The sequence below is a fragment of the Meriones unguiculatus genome, chromosome 8 (genome assembly GCF_030254825.1).
Source record: "Meriones unguiculatus strain TT.TT164.6M chromosome 8, Bangor_MerUng_6.1, whole genome shotgun sequence".
In the NCBI taxonomy this organism is placed as follows: Eukaryota; Metazoa; Chordata; class Mammalia; order Rodentia; family Muridae; genus Meriones; species Meriones unguiculatus.
This window is the reverse complement of record NC_083356.1, coordinates 23,449,182-23,473,764: the sequence shown is the minus strand read 5'-3', so window position 1 is coordinate 23,473,764 and position 24,583 is coordinate 23,449,182. Positions and strand designations below refer to the sequence as shown.

At 50.1% G+C, this 24,583-nt stretch overlaps 1 protein-coding gene across 3 annotated transcripts; it reads right to left on the bottom strand.

The window, feature by feature from the left end:
• Positions 1-555: 555 nt before the first annotated feature.
• Foxred2 (FAD dependent oxidoreductase domain containing 2) lies at positions 556-23,990 on the bottom strand. Of its 3 annotated transcripts, none has more exons than XM_060389110.1 (9): positions 23,790-23,988; positions 22,812-23,312; positions 20,855-21,106; positions 19,855-20,124; positions 19,532-19,698; positions 16,161-16,326; positions 14,709-14,950; positions 13,344-13,514; positions 556-1,506 (listed from the first exon to the last, which is right to left on the bottom strand). In XM_060389110.1, exons 2-9 carry the CDS (start codon positions 23,309-23,311, stop codon positions 1,487-1,489), a joined length of 1,788 nt encoding a protein of 595 aa, XP_060245093.1. In that variant the 5' UTR covers position 23,312; positions 23,790-23,988; the 3' UTR covers positions 556-1,486. The 3 variants fall into 3 exon arrangements, with proteins under 3 accessions (XP_060245093.1, XP_021492373.1, XP_060245092.1); XM_021636698.2 differs by lacking the exon at positions 556-1,506 and adding an exon at positions 8,528-10,348 and having other exon boundaries at positions 23,790-23,983; XM_060389109.1 differs by lacking the exon at positions 556-1,506 and adding an exon at positions 11,869-12,733 and having other exon boundaries at positions 23,790-23,990.
• Between the last annotated feature and the right edge of the window lie 593 nt (positions 23,991-24,583).

Genomic DNA, 24,583 nt, shown 5'->3' with positions numbered 1-24,583 from the left:
TTACTGTTTACTTACATGTATAAGTGTTTTGCCTGCATGTACATATGTGCACTGCAGAGGTCAGAAGGAAATGTTGGGTCCCTGGAACTGGTGTCATATAGATGCTGGGAACATAACCCAGGTCCTTTGCCAGAGCAACAAGTGCTCTTAACTGCTGAGACATCTCTCCATCCCTCTGTGATCATCAAAGTTAGCTGGGCATGGTGGAACATAACCTTAGTTCCAGCACTCAGGAGGTTGAGGCAGGTGGATCTGTGATTTAGGATAGCCTGATTTAGGTTCAGGCTAGCTAAGGCAATATAGTGAAATTCTCTCTCAAAGACAGACAGAGACAGAGAGAGAAAGAGAGAGAGAGAGAGAGAGAGAGAGAGAGAGAGAGAGAGAGAGAGAGAGAATACAGAGGGGCTTGGAGATATAGCTCAGTAGAGTGCCTGCCTAGCGTACAAAATGGTCCCGGATTTGATACCCAGCACTGCATTATAGTAGTGTGTGCCTACAATCCCACCACTCAGGAAGTGGAGCAGACCAATCAGAAATGCAAGGTCATTCTTGGCTATATTAAGTTTATAGTCAATCTGGGCTACATGAGACCCTGTCTCATACAAAATAAGATAAGGACACAGAATGGAGTTGAAAATGCCAAAATACGGCACATGCCTGCAATTCCAGCACTCCGGAGGCAGAGGCAGGCGGATCGCTGTGAGTTCAAGGCCAGCCTGGTCTACAAAGCAAGTCCAGGACAGCCAAGGCTACACAAAGAAACCCTGTCTAGAAACCTTTCTCCCACCCCTCCATCCTCAAGAGAGAGAGAGAGAGAGAAACCTGAACGTGCCAGGTGTTACCAGCCCTGCTTTGTGTGGCGTCTGTTGCTATGTGACCAAAAGGAATTATTCTCAGAGATGGTCTTGTGTACTCAGCCCCCCGAATGTTGAGATGGCAGCCTTTAACTGCTTCTCTTCCTGAGGATTTTGGTCAAAGGGTTTGAACTGTCCCGCTGTGCTGCAGTGTAACCACGTGAATGCCTAGCACTGTTGCCAGCCTCCCGCGTGTTAAACTCATCACACCCTGCCGCTCTAGGAAGAAGGTACAGTTGAAGCCGCCGCCTCCATCTCAGCGGAAGCCACCGAGGCACATGGAAATCAAGAAGCTTGTTGGGACACACACAGAACACGGGGTGCGTCTTAACGGGGCCATGCTGCCCCCAGAAGGGTCTGCCTTGGCTCCAGAGTGCTGCTTCCTCCCCCAGCCTCCAGAGTCCCGCCAAGCAGCGCAGGCCATCTGAGGTCAAGCCGTGGAGGGTGTCGCTGCTTCGCCTGAGGCTCAGTGCTCTTGGCAGCATGCCGTAAGCAAGGCTTCCACACGATGGTGCTGTGGTACTCAGTTTCCTCTGGGAGGAGCCGGCAGTCCAGGGCGCAGGCTCCCTAAACCCGGCAGAGGACAGGGCTGCAGGACAGTCGCAGTTCAGCGCCTGGAACACTGGAGGATGTCAGGGTACGAAGGAGGCACCTTGAGAAAACAAAACGTACAAAACTATGGGATGGCAGGCCACACCCGCAGAGGTGCCTCTAGAGGACTTTTTTCTTTTTTCTGTTTGTTTCCGTTTTAACTTTGTGTTTTTGAAACTAGTTTTTGCTGGCCTGGAAGTCTCAAGACTGGCCTTGAACTCACAGAGGTCCGTTTGCCTCTGCGTCTAGAGTGAAGGAATCAAAGTACTCCTCCTGGCCTAGTTCCCATCTGGATGGAACCTTTGGCGTTTCTAGCTCCATTGCGGAACAATCTAAGCCAGTTTCATGCCAGTTGTGACGTGCACTGTCCTGTTTCCAGCTATTGTGCAATGTCCCCTCCGGGGCCATGTGTGATGGAGGTGGCCTGGGTACCAGGCTAATTCTGGCTCCAGGCCACTTGTGTGTTACTGGAGGTCAGGGCTGGGGTTCTGCAGAGCAAGGCAGACCTGCAGCTGTGAGGAGAGGAGGGGGCAGGCTTCTTCCTCCTTGCCAGATCTTGCCTAGTGTGCTCCCCCTTACTGCCTCTTCAGCAGGAGGCAGCTGTTGGCAGAGAAGGACTGTTCAGGAGCGTGGGAGCCGCTTCCACCCAGGCTTCTCCTCTTTGCCTGCCTTAGGGAGGGACTCAGGCCAGCCCAGCAAACTTCATGATGTCAGTCCTCCTCTGTAGCAATGCTGCTGTTACAGAAAGGCTGGATCTTCCGAGTGAAGGACAATGAGCAGCAGTCCGGGGGTCCTCACCTCAGGCTCATTACCTATTTTAATTTTTTGTTTCGTTTTGTTTGAGACAGGGCTTTGCTACCTAGTCCTGGCTGACCTTGAACCCCCAACAGTCCTTCTGCCTCTGCCTCCCAAGTACTGAGATTACAGATTATGAATCATGCTGTTATGGATAATAATGTAAATGTTTTTGGAGACAGAAGCTTGCCAAAGGGGTCCCAACTTTGAGGCTGAGAACCGCTGCACTAGGGAGAGTCAGTGAGCCGGAGGGCCCATTCCCATGTAGCTCTCTCAGGGCTGCTGTGGAGCAGCATCTCAGCAGATGCATCGCTCCTGATCCCGTGGGCCTCTCTCTCCACGGGGCTTCCTCACAGGGTGGCACTGGGTGCTTGGACAGTGGGAGCTGTCAGTCTCCTAAAGCTACGCCGGGTAATTGGGGCATCACTGTTTCTACCTCTCTCCTTTGGCCTACCACAATTCAATGGGAGGGTGCCAACACATCCCTGCAGTGGGCATATTCTGGATCATCTTTAAGCTACTGCAGTGCCTTAGATCAAGGGTTTCTGGGTATTTCTCCCAGCACGCTTGTTTAAAACTCAGTGCAGCCAGTGGTAGCGGATCATATTATGCCTTTTGGTTGTTGCTTTGTTTCAAAACTGCCAGATGACAACACCACACACTGGACGCTCTGACATATTTCACCCTCCTCTCATCCTGAGGGGTTTTTGCATCCAGTTATTTCCTGATGATTTGAAACAACTTGAGAGAATAGGTTAGCAATGATAGCATCTCAGAGAGAAAGGAAGAAGCAGGTGATAGACTTTTTGGAGGATTTGGCAATGAGACCAAGTGGGGCTTCTGCAGAAGAGCCGGCAAAACAGCCTTATTTATGCAGCCCAGAGGAAGGAGCGAGACAGGGCGGCCTGTTGTTCCTTTCTCCCTTGCCGAAGTACATCTGTTGCGTGCTATTTTTTTATTTCGGGTTGATGGGTTGATCTCATGATGCAGTTGGGCTGCAGCACCTCCTGCTTGCCCATCAGCTTTGCTCTGAGCAGATTTACATTCCGTCTGGGATGCCAGATTGAATTAAGTGCTTTTTTAAAGCCTGCAGTCTGACAGAGATCTTTATCCAGTCAGCGTTTCCCCCGTATTTTAAAAATAAGCATCTGCAATGCAAAGATGCCGTTGATGGCTTATTTTTGAGAGAAGAATCCAGTTTGGCTTGGTTGTTGATGTTCTAATTGGCTGCAGACCTGAGTGCTGAGACTGGAGCTGGCCAAGGGCGGATGTCTCCCCTTCCCTTTCAGAATCACCTGTCATGCCTTTGTGGATGAGGAGGCTTCATTTGGCACCTGCTATGTAATCAGTATCCCTCAACTGTATCTTCACACTCCCACCCCTATGGGAACCATACTGTCTTCTTAGGATTAAGAAATCTTCTCTCCTTTTTTTTTTAGATTTATTTACTACATATACAGTGTTCTGCCTGCAGGCCAGAAGAGGGCACCAGATCTCATTATAGATGGTTATGAGGAGAATTCTTGAGCTGGCAAGATGGCTCCATGGACAATGGTGCCTGCTGCTAAGTCTGATGATTTGAGTTCAATGTCTGATCTGATCTGGGGCTCAGATGGTAGGAGGGGAACTGACTCTGAAATTGTCCTGATCTCTACATGTCTGTGTAGTGTGCATACCCATGCACAGTAAGTAATCAAATAAAATGTAAACAAACAAACAAAACCCCCATGGAAGTTGGTAAGAAAATAAATAAATGAATAAATAAATAAATAAATAAATAAATGAAAGAAAACAGACAAGCAAAAAAACCACAACACCACAATATTAAGAATTGTCTCCCAACATTTAGTTGAAGGAAACCTCCACATCATCCATGAGGAGGATGGCAAGGACTAGGCCACCATGACAGGTAAGCATCATTGTCAATTTAATTGTGTTTAGACTCATCATAGAAACATACGTGTTGATGAAGGATTTTCTAGAAAGGTTTAAAGAAGACAGAAGACCTACCTAGAATGTGGGTAGCAGTGTCCCATGGACTGGCTTTCTAAACTGAATAAAAAAGGAGAAAGTGAGCTGAGGGCCAGCATTTCACTCTTTCTGATTCCTAACTGGGGATGCAATATGACCAGCAGCCTCACACTCTAGATACCACTGTACCCTCAAACTGTGAGCCAAAACCAAGGCCCTTTGGAGCTAGAAAGATGGCAGTTAAGAGCACTGGCTGCTCTTCTGGAGAGGACCCAAGTTCAAGTCTCAGTACCCATGTGGCAGTTCTTAATGTCTGACTCCAGTTGCAGGGGATGTGATGCCCTCTTCTGGCTGTTAGGGCACAGACAGGACGGTGGTGCACAGACACATGCAGGCAAAGCACCCCCAGACATCAAACCAAGCCAAACCAACACAAACAAAACCACTTTCCCCCTTGCATCGCTTTTGTCAGAGCAACAAACAGAGTAACGCACAGAGCTGCCATTCGTGAGCGGATTGCCACCATCTAGAGGATCTCTCCCGTGGGGTGAATTTTCTCAGGGCCCCACCATTGTCTTCCTGTGTGGCTGTCCTCAGCCTCGGTCCCTCTGGAGAGTGAGTCACCTTACTGCATGTGGTCGTGGTGGGAATGGAATCCATGTGGAGTGTGTATTAGTCATGAGATGCTGTGCAGCAGCTTCCCACCCTCTGGCAGCCTGTCCCCAAGTTTCTGTAACCAGGGGTCAGTGGTGGCTTGTCTGGGTGGTTTTAGCTCAGGGCCTCTCATCAGGCTCTGTTGGGTGGAGCTGTGGCTGTGGCAATGCATTATGTTCAATGCCTCCTAACAGTCTAAGGAACTGGACCCCCACTCACACCCTGAGGTCACGTGAGGTTGAAGAGTGCTGCCCGCAGCCTGTTTGTCTAACTTGTCTTTACCAGAACAATGGAATAACATAACCTGCCTGGGTTTCCTGTGTAGTCAACCTTTGCGACTTAATCTACTACATCATAGCTGTAATTTTAGATGGAGTACTCTTCCATGCCTCTGATCCAGCAAATATAGGGAGGAGGCAGTCTTATAAAAATAATCCATAAATTTTGACAGCAACATATATAATGTGCTTGATAAACAGTGATGTTTGTGGAAGAGGTTTATTTTCTGGGTCAGTTGGAGCTAGTGACTCAATCCCTTGTAAAACTCCGTTAAAGATTTCTGTAAAGTGTCCAGTTTCATTCCCCATTGAAAAGCTTTCAGCTCTGTTCAATAAGAGAGGGCAAAGCCCTTCCTTAAACACAGACACTTGGACACAGTTGGAGACAGAGACAGACACAGGGCCAGATTCACAAGACAGCTTTCAGGCTGGCACAAATTCACACTCCTACAGCAGAGGGTGGAAGATACCGGGAGCGTGAAGTAGAAGGTTCAAATTGCTCTCACTTGAGTAAATGACATCGAAGGGAAGTGCTTTCATTTCTTTCCTTAACTGACACTAGTGCATTACTGGTGACTTGGATTAATTGCTCATGCAGGTGCTATGTTTACCTGGTTTGCCTAGGGTAGGAGCCACGTTTAAGGGTCACTGGTGGTTGCAGGAAGGTCTCAGTTCCGTGCCATGTGATTTCTTGTGTGTGTGGCTATGCTGTGGGGCATGCAGCAGAGAAGACTGCCTGGACATAAGTTTAAGCCAACAGAAAGTCTTTGGCAGCCAGCCAACCACTGACTACACTCTACACAGGGTGTTCAGGATCCCAGTGTAGCACGGAGCCTTTCTCAGGATGCGCTTTTAAACACAAAATCCATGTTGTGGGTTGACAAGATGAGTTAGCCGGAAGTGAAACTACGGAAGCTAAGAAGCAAGGTTAGTACATTCTGAGACTTTCCCTGAACTGTGGACTTCATGGATTAGGTCTTTGTTTTCATTTTGGCCTATGGGACTGTCTACAAGCTGAGTTTTACAGCCTGAATGGTACTTCCATCATGGAGTCAGTTGAGCTAAGGTCTGGGAGCCTACTAAGGTCTGGGGCCCTGTTAGAGTTTGAGGTAGGTCTCATGTGGTTCAGGATGGCTTCAAATTCACAAGTAGCTGAGGTTGGCCTTGAACTGTGGATCCTCCTCTTGTCAACTCACAAGTGCTTGGGAGGGGGGGTTATAGGCCTGTGCCATTATACCTGGCTTATTTTTGTTTGTTTGTTTGTTTTATATCATCTATTGTGTTCAAAGTTGGCTTCAGGCTCACTGTATTACTGAGTACCACCTTGACTTCCTGATCCTCCTGCTTCTGCCTCCTGAGCAGTATGCTGGATTACCACAAATCCAGGGCTTTGTTTGTTTTAGGCAAGTGTCCTATCAACTGATCCACACCCCCAGGCCACAAATTCACTTTTTGGCCAGCTGGTTTTCCAGGTGGACTTCAGGGACACCGCCACTTTCATTAGACAGAAGGAACTTGGTGCTGTCCAAGGCATTGGAGAGCAGCCCTGGGGGGAGGGGTTGTCTCTCCACAGGAAGGATTTTATCTCTGATTTCCTATCATTTGGGAGGAGATGCTCCCAGGGGGCGGCCATGCTGTGTTATCTCAGTCAGTTGAGAGATTTCACTGGAGGAGGGCATTAACTACTCCCTTCCTTTAGCCTGGACATGTATTTTATTATTATTTTTTTAATTTTTGTTTTGAGCTTGTTGGTCTGGAACTCCTTTTGTAGATCAGGTTGGCCTTGAACTCACAGAAACCCACCTACTTCTTGTGCCTCCCAAAGGCTGCAATTAAAGATGCTTTTTGCAGGGGATGGAAAAAGATGGCTCAGTGGTTAAGAGCACTCACTGCTCTTCTGAAGATCCCAAGTTCAACTTCCTCGTGCAGACCAAGTACCCATATATACAAAATATGTACATAAGTAAGTCTTTAAAAAAAAGATGTCTTGGGCTGGAGAGATGGCTCAGAAGTTAAGAGCACTGGCTGTTCTTGCAAAGGTCCTGAGTTCAATTCCCAGCACCCACATGGTGGCTCACAACCATCTATAGTGTGATCTGGTGCCCTCTTCTGGTGTGTATGGCAGAACACTGTATAAACAATAAATAAATACATAAATCTTTAAAAAAAGTCTTTTGTATCTCAGGGTGACCTTGAATTCCTGATCCTCCTGCCTCTACCTTCCACCCCGCAAGTGGAAGGGTTACAGGTGGGTCTGCCATTCTCTGCCTCTGAGGGAACTTGTAGTCTGACACACGGTACTCCTTAGTGATTCCTTCTAGGGCACCTAACTGTGGCCACCATGGCCAGCACAGCAGAGCACAGCCTCTTGCAAGCACTCCCATGGACACCCTTTCCAGCAATCCCAAGGTTCAAGGGCAGAAATTGTTTAAAAATAAATCTGTTTTTATTCCAGTAGCATATAATCACATTTGAAAAATAAACACAAATTTGATCAAAAGAGTCATACAGAACTGTGTCCCACAGCCCCAGAGTCACTGTGGCTTCCTGTCTTCACAGCTACCAGCAGCTCCAGCTGCTGTTCCACCTCACCTGGTGCCACGTCACACGCAGTGTCACCCGTGTAGGTACACTCATCAGCCCTCCCCTTCACCATTTAAGAGATGATCACAGAAAGTTACTGAACTCATCTTCATGTTTCTCACTTATTCCAATCAGTTCCTTCACCGTAATTATTTTTGCCCATGCATTTATCTATCTACCTATCTATTTACTTATTTATTTGGCAGGGTTTTATTATGTAGCTCTGGCTGACCTGGAACCTGCTGTGTCAACTGGCAAGTTGAACTCACACCAGATTCTCCAGCCTGTGCTTTGAACGTGTTTAATTAAGATTGAAGGCATAGACCACCATGCCCAGCCTATTTTTGCCCTTTTAAGTTTTCTTTTTTTGGGGACAGGATCTTGTTAAATTGCCCATACTTTTCTGGAACTCTCCATGTAGCCCAGGCTGGCCTTTCAACCTCAATTCTCCTTCCTTGGCCACCCTAGTGCTGGAATATTGTCTTGTTTTTAACCTTTTCTTTAAAGTAGTTATGGGGGAGGGGTCCTGGAGCAAGTAGCTCAGTACTTCCTGCTCCTCCATAGCGTTTAAGCTCAGTTTCCAGCTCCCACATACGGCGGCTCACAGCCTCCCGTAACTCCAGCTTTACAGGGCTCTTGACACCCTCTTCTGGTCTCTGGGCACTCACATATACATACCCATACATAACCACATACAAGTACACATAATTAAAAGCCTTAAAAACAAGTACCAAGCCAGGACATGGTGAAACCCTATCGGGTAGAAGACATCCCTAGTCAACTGAGCAATACCAGAATCCTCTGTTAAAAACAAATAAGGCTGCCTGATATTTTGACAGAATCAAGGATCTGGCAGATGACAGGAAGCAGCAGATGTCATACAGGAGGGTGTCAGCCAGCTACTTGCTAAGGCACTGAACAAGTGGCTCAGCCAGCCTCAGTGACTGGAGGGTGACGTGTAAAGAACAGCATTCCATTTCCTGGCGCTAAATCAAAGACTCATTTGAAAATGCTCTGGAAACAAGGGTGGGATGGCAAGGTCCCAGTCTGGCTTGCCCATCACCCTGTGTGAAATAAAGTGACACTGGCATCCTGGTGATGTCAGCTGGGGGATGACTCAGTTAGGTTTGGCCCTGTGCAGACTACCTCAAGTAGGTACAGGGGTACACAGTTCCTCCTGGTGAGATGAAGTTGTTGAATTGCCCTGTTAGAACTTGGTAAGCACTGGAGAAGAAGGCAGGTAGGTCAGGCGGCTCAGAGGGCCTGGACCCAGCCAAGACTCTTCCATGGGGAAGAGGATACTCCCAGGAAGGGGCTTTGGCTTGACATGTCCCTGCATGAATGAATGCAGGATGAATAAAAGAGGGTTGGTGAGAAACAGTACCTGCGCTCTGGGCCTGTGGGAAATCACGTGATTTCCATGCTTCCCTTGTGGTCATGCTTTCCTTATGGCTTATTCATCAGTGAGACTAATCTGTTGGCTGAGTGTGGACTCTGATGAGGAAGGCAAGGAAGGGGAGAGGAATAGCAAGGCAGCCAGGATCAGGGCAAGTGTCAACATTTCTATGCCCAGGGCAGCAAGCACAGCAACACCTTAAACCTGCCCAGGCTGCTCTCAAGGAAGACACTGCTCAGGAAGCCAGTCAGCAAGGTGGGAGAGGGACAGAGGCTCCTGATCCCTGGGAGTGTGATCTTGAGGACAGGGCAGCATTGAGGCTCCTGAGAAGGCAGCTGGACAGATGACCTTGCAGGAGTCTCCTGTCTCTGTCCTTTACCAGCCCTCCGGGCCTGTGATGCCCAGCCTGAGAGAGTTCTGCTGAGAGCCACTGCTAGGGGGAGCACGACGGTGTGGAAAGAAAGGGTGGTATGGGGGCAGTCTCTCCTGGATAAGGACCTTAGAAGATGTCTGATGCTTCTGAGTTGGGGTCCATAGATGCATTGGGGAGCAGAGATCCTAAGTGTCTGCCCCACTGATGAAGACCTCAACCTTTCACTCTAAGAGGCCCACTATGGAAATGAAGGACTTTCAGCTGCCAGCTGTTTCCCAGGTAGATCCAAGCCCATCTGCAGAGTGAACCAGAAGGAAAAGGAAATTGGTTGGTCCTAGAAGCAGACGCACTAGACCAATGTGGTCTGTGATGGTTCAAGTGGGAAGGAAGCCGGCAGTGGAAGGCAGCTCAGACCTGACAGAATGTACCCTTCTCTTGACCTTGCATTTAGCACCCAGGGGCAGCACAGGAAGGGACACCACAGTGTGACCGTGTCCCAGCCTTCTGCATTCTATAGGCTATTCTGTTGTCTGCCATCTATATGATGGTTCTGAGAAGCCCGAAAGGTGGGAAAAGGTTTCCTGGAGAGGTGCCAGCCACCATAGCCTGGGAGAGGCTGCTCACAGCTCCTCCTTGTTGTTGTCAAGGGACTGAGCCAGATGCCCTGGAACCGAGGGCTGGTCTCCAAGCCACCTGCTGCTGTCCTCTATGGCTGTGTAGTTCTGCAGGAGCTTGCTTTCCACGCCATGTTGCCGAAGGCTCTCGGTGCTTGAAAGCCCCTGCATCCTTAGGTATCCTTGCTGGCAAAAGGGGGGCAACTTCTGGCGTGTGAAGGTGAACAGGAAACAGGACTCTGTACAAACGTAGAAGAAGGTGTCAGGCAAGGTTGGTGCAAGAAGGAGTGGGCAAGGCTGGGGAAGGGGAAGGGTTCCTCAGGGGCCCTGCGTTGTCCTTTCCAGCCCTTCCACCTAAGCTGCCTTTCCTGATGTCTCACATATGACCAGATGAGGTCATGGGTCAGGATGCCAAAATGAAGCAAACCACAGACACGATGGGTCCTAGAGCTCCGTACGGGACAGGATGGCAGGAGCCATCTCTCCAGAGCTGGCCCTCAGCTGTTCTGCAAGCTGTGTAGGGAACTCAGGTATTGAGCTCAGCGCTGCCTATAACAATATCTGAGCTGCAAGTACTCCATACAAAGTTCTTTTCATGGGTGGGTCAGATGGCTCAGCGGGTAAAGGTGCTTGCTGCTAAATCTGATGAACTGAGTTTAAGCACTGTAACCCATATGATGGAAGGAGAGAATCAACTCTTGAGAGGTGTTACCTATGCGCACATGTGAGAAAATAAGGTTCTCTCCCCAGTTGTGGGAAGTAAAACAGATAAGACAGGCAAAAATCCTTATTAGGACCAAAGCAGAAAACTCATACACATGTTAAATTTGATCATTGACAAATATCTCTGGATATGTATTATTTCTGAAATCTGAAGAAACGATGAAAAGAATCCACGAGCAAGTAAAGGCACCAGGAAGAATCACCCCAAAAGCCAGAGGTAGTTCCTTGTGGGGCGTGATCATCAAGAGGTAGGAAGAAAGCCTTCAGCCAAGTTCAGTGGTCATGCCTTATGGTTTCTCCCCCCCCCCCCCATGGGTTCAGTTGTTTGCTGTAGTCAACCACCTGACAATACCGAATGAAATTCCAGAAATAAACTATTCATGTCTTAAACAGTGTGTCAAGTACTGTGATGACATCTAGAGCCTTTCTGTTCCAGCCCACCCAGGATGGGAACCATTGGTAGAGATCTGAACTATATATACTAACTTCCCACAGCTACTGGGTAGCACCTGGAGTTACAGTATGGGAATCACTTCTTTGTCCAGGTAGCCACATCTTCCACAATACACACCCATGTGTTACTTAGTAACCATCTGGTTAACAGGGATGGAAATCATCCCTGCATCCAGGAACTCCGTGTTGTATATACTTTCCACCCACTAGTTACTTAGTAGCCGTCTTGGTTATCATATTCTATATGCTACTATATACCACCCACACTTAGTAGCCATCTCCACTAACAGAGCCATCACAGTGTCATACTATACCTGAGTCAGTTACCCTTAGTGCCCAACAGGGTAGGTCATCTGGGGAGAAAACATTTTTTTTTTTTTTTTTTGTCATGGTGTTTGATCACAGCAACGGAAAGCAAACTAGGACATCTTATTTTACCTTGGCCAGTAATGGCTTTAAAGCTAGAGAACAGAGGTGGTAATTGATGGCCAAAGGGAAGTCATAAGTATTTCTTTTAAGTGAAAAGGTGATAGTTCTACTCAGAATAAGAAAGAAAAAAAAAGTGTTGTGTGTAGTTGCTAAATGCTAGGGTAAAATACATCTTACATATGGGAACTCATGAGAGGAAAAAAGAAATCCATGTGGCAATGATACATATCATGTAAAACAAACAGGCATTAAATTTGTGGAGGAAAACATAACAGATACATATACACATTCATATTCTGACATCAAAGCGTTGTGCCAGCAATCATCAGGTCTATATTGAGATTTCATTATGACATCCTGGAAGCGAGTACCCAAACCCCAAGTATGTGATTTGGTTCTATCTATTCAGATATTCTCTGGGGGCCTTGGACCATATCCTCCATGGTGTGGAGGGCTTTGACTGAGAAACAAGGGATGAAACAGATACCCACTCACTCTTATAAGGAGCTGGAGGCAGGGTGGGAAGGCAGAGTATCAGAGCCTCAGTGGAGTCCTTCTGCATCTTTGGGGAACACTTCACTTTTCCCCTTCTCTGTAACTCTTGTGAAAGGGGAGGGAATACACAAAGAACGATGCTCTCAGGGTCACGTGGTGAGTAAGCTGAGAAGGGCTCCATAGTATCTTTTCTTTATTCACCTCTGACTCCAGCACAGAGGTCTTGGCAGAGAAGAGAAGAGATGCAATGGCAGCCACAAGGCCATTCATCAGCGTGACCGTCTGATGTTACCCTTCCTCAGTGCTCAGGGTTACTGTAAAGATTCATCGCAGCAGTAACAAAGGCTGGGAGGATCTGGGACTTGGGGTATCAATATGCCACTGCATTTTTGTGGACTCTTGAAGCCCCGGGCAGGCAGTTTGGAACTGAGGGTGCTCTTTACTAGGCATCTTCAGGGGTCAGTGTATGATCAAGATTGGCTACTCCCAGACTGTTAGAACTGCAAAGGTGCTTGGCTCTGGCTCTATGGGTCAACCAAGATAGAAAGAGACTTAGATGATCAGGGCTGGGATGTCACTCAGTAGCAAGTCAGTTCCCAAATCATCATTTCAAAGTATGATGACTCAGGATGAAGCGAGATGCTTGCTCTTTGAATAGGCTAGAATCAGTCTCTAACGTGAATTGGTACGAATAGTATCGGGCATTTGACAGGTTCTCTCAATAGTAGAAAAAGCATTGGATTCAGAACATCCAGGGATTTAAAAGGACAAAATTACTGGCTTGTTTCTGTTACTTTCTCCTTTAGATCATTTGAGTTCCTGACCTAGGTCCCTCTTTGTATTTAGCTATCAGATCTGCCTTCCAATTTACCAATTCTCTCTTCACCTCTGTCTAATGCACCACCAACTCCTTATATTGAGCTTCTCATTTCAAGCATATTTTATTTCCATTAGTTTTATCTGCATCTTTTAAAAATATCATACAATCGATTCTGGTAGTCTTTAGCTCCTCGTTACATTTTCTCCTGCTTTTTTCCCTTTCCTTTTCCTGTGCTAGGCCTCAAACCCGTGCAAGTTAGCACTCTAACATGAAGGTATACACCCAACCCTTTGCCTTCTTGGGAGCTCGGTTACCTGCATAGAAGCTTCGAAGATCCGTGTCCAGACAGTTCTCCAGGAAGCGCCTCAGTGGGAGAATGTGCCCCACCGGGGCTGTCCAGTCAGTCAGGAAGTCCTCCACAATGTGGTGGAGGGCTATGGGCCGAGGCAGGGGCCACTGTGCAGGCCGAAACCGCATATCTTGCTCTGTGGGAGGAGGAAGGCATCAGGGCCAGGCCCCATGCTGGCATGTCCCCCTGCTCTCGTGATGTCCTTCCTGGGGTGCTTCTGCCAGGATGTGGCCAGCTTGGCCAGCAGCCACCTTCATGTAGCTGGAGGAAGAGGAACCAGACCTGCTGCCTGTGGTTTCTGAGTGCAGCGCAGGGACCAGTGACGACATGGGGCTTATCTGGACTCACTTCCCACTGATGTGGATCCTGCTCTCTAAGGGCCCAGCCCACAGGCTGCTGGACCAACTCCTGACCAGCCCTGGAAACCAGTCTCCAGGAGGTGACCAATGGTAGTTGGCCAGTGTTTGGGCTGCTGACTATAGATCTGCATTCCGCCCACACCCTGCCTTCTGTCTGCTGAAGCAGCCTCTGCCATTGGGAATAACCCTCAGTTGGGCCACCTCTGGCAGGATCTCAAATAGCCCAGGCTGGCCTTGAGCTTGTGGCAAGCCTGTCCCAGCCTCCCCAGTGCTGAGGCGATGGGCACCTGTCTGGAGTACCCTTTTCAACCTGAGGCCTTTTAAGCGCTGAACTGAAAGGCATGGTACGGAGGATGTGCCCTTGCGCCACTGGCATTTTGTGTATATGCTCCTGCAACCCTATATGAAACGATTATCAGCATGCCATTTTGTAGACCAAGAAGCAAAGCTCAGAAAGGTTAGATAAAATGGCCGAGATCACTCCACTGTGAGTACGGACCTGGGAGTTCGGCCTGCCATTTCTGCGCTGTGTTGGCCTGCTCAGTCCTTGTGTGGTTTATTATTGTTGCTGTTTGTGTGGGCACACACGCCATAGCGCCTGTGTGGAGGTCAGAGGACGATTCGGGGCGGTCGGTTCTCTTCTTCCACCTTTTGTGGGTACCAGGGATTGAACTGAGGTCACCAGACTTCCGGTAAGTGCCTCTACCCATCCAATCATCACACCCGCCCTCATCCATTCTTCTCTGTTTTTTTTTTTCTTCATCCATTCTTCTTAATGCTCACCCGAAGCACGTCCCCCCTACTCTGAGACACCACAACATGACAGCACCCCTTTCACTACATGGTGCCCAGAGATTACGTGTGGCAGGTCCCCTGGGTGCCCTCTGTCATTGCAGAAGCTCTGAATGGCCTTATGGCGACTATGGTGATTCCTAAAGAGGCCGAGCCTGGGGAGGGTGGGAGCAGCTCACCGGTAGGGAGATGCCTATAGTAGTATATGACAGGGTGGAGGAAGTTGGACATCCAGGCATCCTCTATGTGGGCCACAGACCGGTCATAAAAGAACACGTCCTTCTCTGGCCCAGAGAAGTTTTTGCCATATTCCATGTTGATGACAAAGAGCCCGTGGCGCGCTGTCCTCCCTGTGAGCGTCTCCAGCTGGGCCAGCATCTGCATGGGGAACTCTTCCAGGTACTCAAATGCTGTGGCGTTCCTGTGGGTGGGACCAGGGGGAGGGCTCAGGACCAGGGAGGGGTGCGGTGGTGTGGACTCCCACCCCATAACATCACCATTCCTTCTGGAATAGCTGGGGTAGGTTTAACCTGAGCACACACCAGAGGCTAGGGCGTTCCAGGATGAGGGAGAGTGGGGAGAAGCTGGTCACTGTAGGTAGAGACAAGAGTAACGGGGTCAGGGAGCTCAGAGGGCTTGCGTAAAGGAGCTGTGGGGTGAGTGTGCCCGTAAATGGATGGAGAAGGGGAGCTGTTGGCCCCTGGGGAGTGGGGGCAGGGACAGCAGTATCACTCTCCTTTTAAAAGGATGACTGGTGGCTACGCTGAAGGCAGAGTGACATGCTGGGAGGCTGCTGGGCCAGGGTGGGTGACGGAACTAGGATGCTGACTGAGCACTGGATCCTGGCATGAGCACCCTTATCTACACAGCTGTGGCACTCATGGAAGGGTGCTGAGCTCCTGGACTCCCTGTGTTCCTGAAATTAGTGTTGAGTGGCCAGGGCTTTGGACCCAGGAGTGTCCTCTGACCTGTCTGTCTTCTTTAAGTTCCCCTTGCTCTTTCCTGACATGTCCTGCACTGTGTTCTCAGGCTCTGTGTGTTCTTTGATTTGCCAGTAATCGTTTGATCTAAAATGACCAGCCTGGGGCTGGAGAGATGGCTCAGAGGTTTAGAGCACTGGCTGTTCATCCAAAGGTCCTGAGTTCTATACCCAGCAACCACATGGTGGCCCATAACCATCTATAGTGAGATCTGGTGCCCTCTTCTTGTGCACAGGCACACATGCAAACAGAATGCTGTCTAAGTAATAAATAAACAAATCTTAAAAAAATAAAATAAAATAAAATAAAAGGATCAACCTGGTCCTTGCCTGAGGGGACTCTTATCATCACCCTTCAATGCTGCAACGGAATTATGCTCATTTCTGCAGATGAGGCAAGAAAGCGCAAAGCTTAAATAACCTCCCCAAACCATACAGTAAGAAGTCCATAATCTGAGGTTTATACTGGGCTGTGCTGTAGACACTGTGGTATTTACCTCACTGACTTCTCTGCCAGGATAGATTAGCTTCTCGGGCCTCCTTTCTATAGGAAGCAACTGGGTCACTAAGCACACAGAATAGTCCCAGAAGCAAGGGGCAGGGTATATGGCTAAAGCGGGGTGGGGAAGAAGAAGTGGGGAGGGCTACTCACTCCTTCAGCAGGATGATATCAGCCAGCACACTGAACATCTGGTACAGCCCGGAAGCTTCATTGACACGACGAATGACAGAGCTGGTCAGCTCTGTGATGGGGTGCTCTGTGCACGGCCAGGCGATGCCATGGTGCCGACGCTCCAGCAGCCGGTGGACAGCACGCACTGAAATGGCCAGAGGGAGGAAGGGCCAAGATTTTATCTTGGCTCACTGGAGGGAGGCCCAGGCCTGGGGAACAGTGGCAGTGAGAGTTGTGTATAAAACAGGCCAGGTGGCAAATATTCTTTCTCCTTAGTCGCATACAATCACGGACCCTGCTCTCTTCTGCCTCGTGGGTATCAGGCAAAGTATGGGTGGGGGTGGATTTGGATGTGATGCCACATGGGCATTTCCCTGCCAACTGTCATCCTTTACACTGGGGGCATCCAACCTAGACACAGAGCTTTCAATCCCCCTTTGAGGCCATTTCTAAGGCCCCATGGACACTCTGGCTCTTTCTCTCTTTTTCAGTCCCCATGGACACTCTGGCTCTTTCTCTCTTTTTCAGTCCAAATTTACCTGTCCCTGTCTTGTTCTGAGGTCTTTTGTAGAAAGCAATTGCCGTCCAAGCCAGCAGTGAGGTGGTTTTCTTTACACCTGGGGCTGTTCTATCCTATCGTGTTAATAGAACACCCCAACACAATAAGGCTGGTGATCATAAGAAAGGTGCCAGTGGCCAAGCTGAGTTTGCAAGGTGTAGGAGCTGAAGCTAGAAAAGCCTGGGAGGTGCCTGGGATAGAAAACAAAGCCTGGGTCCTGGAGAAGGTAAGACCTGTGCAGAGCAAGTGTCAGCATGCCGAGGCATGGGGCTTTCCAGGAGGTGGAAGAGAAGTCACAAAAGAACAAGACTCAGAGAATGGAGGTATTTCTCTCCATTGTTTTTGCTACTGTAGAAGGAACCTGGAGCCTTGTACAGGCTATACAAATGCTTTGTCAGTAAGCTCCGTTCTTAGCAACCCCCTCCCCTTTTCTTTATTATTTTGAGACAGGGTCTAAGTTGCCCAGGCTGACCTTGGACTCAGTATGTAATACTCCTTGCTAGCTGGAGAGGGTAATGAAGTATAAAACCTTAGCCTGTTTCTAAATGGAAACAGGAGGGTGTGGACTCATGGTCCCTAGGGTCTGGATGTGGCCCATGGAGCAGTAGCCAGGCAATATGGTACCCACTCCACAGGCTAAGGGGCTGCTCTAGGTGCCACCACCTGAGGAGATATGAGGCTGCTAGGTTCTCACAGGAACACCTTTCTGCTTCCAAAGATGCAGGCGAGGGGACCGACAGCTGACTCCCAGGATTGCCCACAAGAGCTTAAGTGTTTACCATTGCCACCTGCTAAGAGAGTCAGCGATTCTCAAGCATCAGCAGGTGGAGGGAGCGAGGTCATCCCCACAGTGCCCACTCTAACCTGGAGGTGATGGCATGAGTCTCCCCATGCAGAAGGACATGAGGACCTATGAGCCTACACTGAGTTTGCTGCTTCCTATGTTACAAAGACACCCGTTGGGCTGGCAAGATGGCTTGGCAGGTAGCTAGACACGTGTTGCTAAGCCCAAGATCAATCTCCAGGTCCCACATAGTGGAAGGACACTGACCCCCAAAGGCTGTTCTCTGACCTCTATACATACACTGTGGCACATGTGTGCCCACAATAGGTTACAGAGGGTCCTTTTTTTGTGTGCTATTTTGTGTTTTTCCACATTTCTACAGTAAACACACAGTTCTTTTTTGTTTTTGTTTTTGTTTTATTGTTTTTTAAGAGAGGGTTTCTCTGTGTAGCCTTGGCTGTCCCGGACTCTTTTGTAGACCAGGCTGGCCTCGAACTCACAGAGATCTGCCTGTCTCTGCCTCCTGAGTGCTGGGATTACAGGCAGATGCCACTGTGCCCCACGTAAGCACACAGTTCTTTGTATGAAGAGATTGGCAGCATCCCCTCCTCTGATCGCCACAGCACCTGCCTTATTGTCTTCGTGAAAAAAGTAAAAGCACAAACCAGGTGTGGCAGTACACATCTGTAATCTCAGAACCAGGGAGGCTGAGGCAGGATGATTAGAGGTTTGAGGCTAGCCTGGGCTACCACACCCTGATCCCAACACAAATGTTTTACTACTGTTACTTCTCATAGGCCACTTTTCTCTCCCTGGCCTCAGCACTGTGCACCCTAGCCTGGGAACTGAGGATACACAGGCCAACAACATTCAGGCCCTGAGCGAAAGCTTCCACTGCATTCCTGATAACAAGGACCGAAGGTTGATCCTTTGTCCACTGAATGCAAAGCAAGCACTGCAAGCAAAATCCATGCCAAGCTGATGGCATCTGACCTGAAAAATGTGGGTAACAGCTAAACAGCCCACTCAGCTGCTTTTGTCTGCTGCTTCCTCCATGGAGGGGAGAAGAGGGCAGGAGAAGCCACTCTCTAAAAACCAGAAACCAAACAGAGCGCAAACAGAGCGCAAACAGAGCTCTCTGGTCCTCAGAAAAAAACAAAGGCTGTTCTGGCCAGATGGCTCAGTGGGTCAAAGCACTTGCTATGCTATGAAGAATTGAGTTTGAGTCCCAGAACCCAGGCAGAAGGAGAAATCAGACTCCTGCAAGTTGTCTCCTGTCCTCTGCATGCTTATGGTACATGCTCTGTGCACATGTGTGAGTGCCCTTGAGCGCACACATGCACACAATAATTCTTACAATAAAAAAGAGAAGGAGAAGCTAAGGCTTTCTAGTCAGCACACAGGGTGCATGTGCTCAGCCCCTAGAATGTACTTAACACGCGGCAATTTATTCCTCTCCTTCGGTTTTTTGTTTCTGTTTATCCTTAACATCACAAAGTATCGATTTCTGGTTAGAGATTATTATTGTGCAGTAAATCAAATCATCATCATCATCATCATCATCATCATCATCTCATTGAGACCAGAGCTTCAGGCATACTCTAGATGACTGCTCTGCCACTGAGGTATATCCTCAGCTTTCAGATTACAAGCCAACATTATCAAGACAGTAGAAGGGCGACATCTTTAGTACTGAGAGTTTTGCAGCAAGAACTGACATCATCAATCGGAACTTTCACTGAGGGGAAGCCGCATCCCAGTGCAGAGCTGCTTCATGGGCACACACGTGAAGGGTACTACCTTATTTAGCTCTGTGAGACTGGCCCAGCTAAGACCACCCATCCCCATGAACACGCTTCAACTCAAACTACATGGGACCGAGCATTTCACAGCCGCCCTTAGAGGTATCTACTGTTACGCTCTTTCCAGGTGGATCCCCAGGCCATGAAAATATCCTCTTGATCCTTTTGAAAGTCAGGAGCCCTGGGACAGTGGGGCCAGGCTTACCTGTGTATCGGAATCCATGGATGAAGCCGCCAGCAGATTTCCGATAGTCCACTGAGTGGCTGGCGGTCCCTAGGATAAAGAGACCCCGGCTTCCTTTGGATTCATAGCTGGGTCTAATCAGTGGGTACTTCTTGCTGAACTCAGTCCCTGAGGAGAGTCTGAGGGACCTGCCGTGAAGAAGGTTTTTAGGAATATTAGCTGCTAGGGACAAGGCCTTGGCATCCTCCTCCATTCCTGAAGTGGGTTCCTGAAGCCTACTACATTGCTAGGGAGGTCTGAAATTGTTGGTGAGGGGTCCCCACACCCACCCCACTTGGACTCACTGGTTGAAAATGGAGAAGTCAAACTTCCAGCCCAGGCAACGGATGACGCGGTCATAGGCCACCCGCATGGCAAAGTTGTCATTGTCATCCTGGGGGAGGGGAATGGAGTCGGCCCTCTGGCTGCTGTTGTTCTCCTCCAGGAAGAACCTGAGGGTGATGCGGAGCTTGCCCTTGCTGTCCTTCACGAGGGCCAGATGCTCCAGGTCCGACTCCAGGAGTCCGTCCAGTGATTTCAGCTGGTAGGTGTCCAGCAGGCCATTGTTGATGGCTCTGGGATCCACAAGCAGAAAGAGAAGAGAGAGGGCTCAGGAGGCCTGTCTGGTGCAGCTGAGGATGGGGAAGTTCCCATGTCTGAGGTCTTCTAACCCAGCAATGCTTAATTCCCACAGAGGGAACACTGGGAGAGGACAAACTTTTTCCTTCTCTTTCCCTCTTTCTTTTTGGTCCTATGTAGACCAAGCTGGCCTCAAATTCAAATAAGTAGCTAAGGATGTCCTTAGACTGTGATCCTCCAGCCTCCACCTCCTGAGGGCTGAGCTGAGACAACAGGTGTATGTCACCTCACCTTGCTTACGTGCTCTGGGGACTGAACCCAGGGCTTTAGTACATGGGAGCCAAGCATTTTACCAGCTGAGTGATATCCCTCTTAAGATGGGAGATCTTTAAGAGGGAGAACCTAGCGGTGGATCACTGGGTAACGCCCTTGGAAGAGATTAAGGCAATTTTGTCGGGAACTCTTGTAAGTTCCAGGCAGAGGATTGCTAGAGGAGGCCCAAGCGCTCCCTTGTCTGGCTTCCCACCTTGCTAGCTTACTCTCTGGCACATGTGCCTACTTCTGTGATACCATCTACTATGAGGTGCTGGTGAGTCCTTGCTAGAGAGAGCAACATACTTAGCCTGTGGAATCATGAACTCAGCCTCAGGCATTCTCTTATAGTATCAAGAAACAGATTAGTACAGGATTTACAGTACAGAATACAAAAGCAGGGATGTAGCGTACCTGACGTCTCCAACATAGTGGGTGGCCCAGGAGAGCCGAACCCGGGAACGGCTCAGCATGTGGACGAAGTTTGTGACACCCAAGATGTTGTCTGCTGTCTCAAAGGCTGAGTTCCCACGGCCCAGGATCAACACATTCTGACCCACAAAGTCTTCAGGGTCCACGGACACAGACTCGTAACCCTCCACATGTTCGGAGCCAGGGAAGTCAACCAGTTTGGGGACCGACAATCCAGTAGCTACAAGCAGGACACTGCAGGTGGGGACAAAGAAAGGCGACTCAGTCCTTCAGCCTTACAGCCACTCAGTGTGTGTCTCTTTGCCTCATCCCAGGCTCCTCAAAGACATGTCCACTCATATGTCTACCCATGTGCTCCCCCCTCCGCCGACTGACCAACACCAGTGCATCCCTCTCTAAGCTAGCCACAGTCCTTCATGCTTCACTGGAAAGATACCGTACTTGGGGAATGTTCGCTCAGTGATGCTATAGTAAACCATTTCCCCTAAGAGAACAGTGGTGAGGTCAGTTTGCCCGCAGGGGATGCACTCCAGCTTGGCATTCAGGTTCATCCTGTTGACTTGCAGGCCAGGCACACACATCTTCTATCCACGCTGTGCCAGGGTGTTTATCTATCGTCCTACTCCTCGATCTCTTCCACTCCTCAGCTGATGTCCCCTGGCCTGTTTCACACATGAGGAGGCACGGGGCCCTTTGGGTGAGGGCATCAGATTTCTTCAGGAGAGCCACAATCTGAGTACAGAAGGGCCCGATTCCAAAGTCCTGTTGAGGTGTGGGCTAGCTATGTAGTCTGGGGCTAGCCTTGGACCTGGCAATTCTCATGTCTCAGTCTCCCCGATGCTGGGTTACGGGCATGTGTGCCATCTTGCCCAGCTCTGTTCTTTATGCTGATGGGGATTCCAATGGAGTGGTGGCGGCTGGGTATCTGGAGGTTGAAGGCTACAGAATTGTTTGGCCACTGAAGGGCAAATAGGCCCTTGTTTTCTGGCCCCTGTCCTCTCTGCTTCTCACTCCTTTCTACGCTAGCAAAGCTACCTAAAACCCTAGAGTCCCAGTCAGGACAGCCCCCTTTCTCTGGGTCGCAGGAAACAGTCATACACTGGTCTGGAGCCAGGAGTGAAGCTGACAGGCAGAGAGTGAGCATGAACAGCAGAACGAACACAGGCTTAGGTGTCAGCGAAATGCCAGCGGAAGTATAATAGCCCCACACGTGAGTGGTATGACCCAGGCGGTGATCGAAGTCTTCAAAGCTGAGCCTCACAGTTGTGCCTGCCAAGTGGGTATTAGGGAACATCTTCTCTAAGTTCCTTGTGAGGACCAAACAAGTTTGAGGCATCCACATCATGCCTCCCAGCTAATATCGTCTGGAAGCCATGCTCGTTGGGCCTTCAATCTGCTTCTGTTCTGAAATCTTGCTGGCTAATGCCGCCGGGACACTTCACTCAGCTTTTCCCAGCATGGGTTTTGGGGACTGTAATTTTTAAGGAAGCCATCGGATGTCCACGACAGCTGTGATTGTGGCCCAACACAACTTGCAAACTTACTTAAAAGATAAGCTTTGTGTATGTGTGTGTTCTGTAACTTGACCGTGTGTGTGGCTTCAGAGCTCCAATCCTGTAGATGACAACGTGGGGCAGCGGTGACAAAAGGCTGGACCTGCCTGCAAGGGTTTGTGAGAACACACTATGCTTACACGTAGTACTCAAACTCAGAGGATCAGAGTGAAGGCAACAGAACCTGGCGAACCCTAGGGGATGAAGTGCTAGAATTTTCCAAACATACTCAGCCACAGCTTTGTAAAGACACACCCTAAAAAGTGCTGGCTGTACCAAACCTCGGTGCTGAGTCCCAGTGGGAGCGAGGGGTAGCCCCCCTCTCCCAATCTTCCCCATCTCAGGGCCAATCCAGCGGTGTCCTGATTTCGGGTGAGGCTCCTTACCTGCACTGGTAAGCCTGGCCCTTCTGGTCGGTCAGAATGAAGTAATGGCCGTTCCAGGCTTGCGGATCCTTGTCCAGAGCCACGTGAGTGATGTTTGTGTTGTACCGCACGTGGAGCCGCAGGCGCCGCGCGAAGTCATCCAGGTAGCGCACCATGTCGCTGGCATCGGGAAAGTAAGCCTTCGAGTAGTGTCTGAAGAGCAGGTGTGGGTCATCGCTGAGCAGAGAGTTCCAGTCGTGGCGGAGGTTGAACTCAGCGTTGGCCTTGCCCGTGTGCCGCTTGTTGATGCTGATGAGCTTGCGGTGGCGTGGGTAGCGAGTGAAGAAACTGCCAGGGGCGGACTCGCGTTCAAACACCTGGTAGTCCCTGCCGGCCCGCTGCAGGAAGGCGGCCATCTGCAGGCCCGCGGGACCGGCGCCCAACACGCAATAGTCCCAGTGCGGACGGGAGCACACCGCCAGGTGCAGGGCGAGGGCCAGCAGCAGCCCCGAGGGACCCATCCTGCGGCACAGGAAAGGAGAGGCCTTGTACCTTGCGGCTGGCAGCAGGTGACAGCCGGCTTTCTAGAGGAAAGAGGGACCTGGCACAAGGGCCTCCCCCGGACCTGGAGTGGGGCCAGGACCGAGCCCCGGAACCTACGGTCTCATCTATCTCGCCTCCATCCCCTCCAGGTGGGATCACGGGCCCACAGGAATTCTGAACCCCAACAGTGCATCTCCAGTCTTCTTTCCCGGGGCGCCAGACTCCCTTATTATCACCCTAAGGGAGAGACAGTTTCCCCAGTTTCCATGCATTCTGGATGTGCCTTGCATTTTGGGAGGAGGTCTCCCGAGGTGACCCTTCAGAGGCACTGGTCCGGCAACCCACCCTCCATCCTCAAGTGGGTGGGGAGGGATGAGGGGGGAACGACTTGAAGGAGGTGTGGCTTCTAAGGCCCTGCCCCAGCCCCCTGGATCACGTGAGGATGCCCCTGCACACCTGCTGCAGCCTCTGCTACCCCGCGCTGCTTCCGGCGCGTGCGCGGTGCCCAGGATGCGCCTCCGACCCGCACGCCGCCGCCGGAGGCCCAGCGATGCTCCCGCTGCAGGCTGCAGTGCTGGGAAGCTCCGGCTGGCTCGCGCCACGGCGGTCACGCCCCTCCCCGCTCCGGGCCAATGGCGGGGGGCGGGGTCACGTGCGCCACGCGCGGCACGCCGGGACTGGTGGGGTGGCCGGGGCGGCAGTGGCGCGCACGTGTTGTGAGAAGTGCCTCTGTGGGTTGAGGCGCCCCGGGGAAACAGCGGGTCCGTGATGGACACACCGGGCCGGCCTCTGCTTTTGATCTGTACTAACCCACGTGTCAGAGATGAGAGAGGTTTTTGGATAAATTCTTGGCGTTCATATCCCTTTATGCTGCAGCAGGAGACTAAAACTGATTGGCCATTCCGTTTTGTGAGACTGATGACAAGAGCCAAGACAGATGAACCAATTATTTGCCCTAGATACTTGACCGTCCTGTTGTCTGGGGGGTGGGCAACTTGTAACTGTCAATGAAAAGTGACGTTTGCGTAAGTCAACAACTAGGTGGATTTTGAGATAGCATGCTAGCTCACTCTTAATAAGCTTGAGGCAGGAGGACTGACTGGAGTGTGAGACCCCGCTTCAAAGTCCCCAAACCAAAGCCTCACACTGAAAACCCCTGCAGATAATGGAAGGAGGAGGACTTCAATTTTCCTGCTGGCCTCCCTGCGGAAGAGTTACCTGATTCAGTGTGAACTGAGGGAAGGACAGCG

Excerpts from the sequence above, each read along its gene's own strand:
- Foxred2 (XM_021636698.2), bottom strand. The coding sequence starts at position 23,311 with ATGGGTCCCTCGGGGCTGCTGCTGGCCCTCGCCCTGCACCTGGCGGTG. Across the intron at positions 16,327-19,531 it reads CCATGGATTCCGATACACAG|TGCGTGCTGTCCACCGGCTG; the intron begins GTAAGCCTGGCC and ends TGGCCATTTCAG. Across the intron at positions 14,951-16,160 it reads GATATCATCCTGCTGAAGGA|GAACGCCACAGCATTTGAGT; the intron begins GTGAGTAGCCCT and ends TCCCACCCACAG.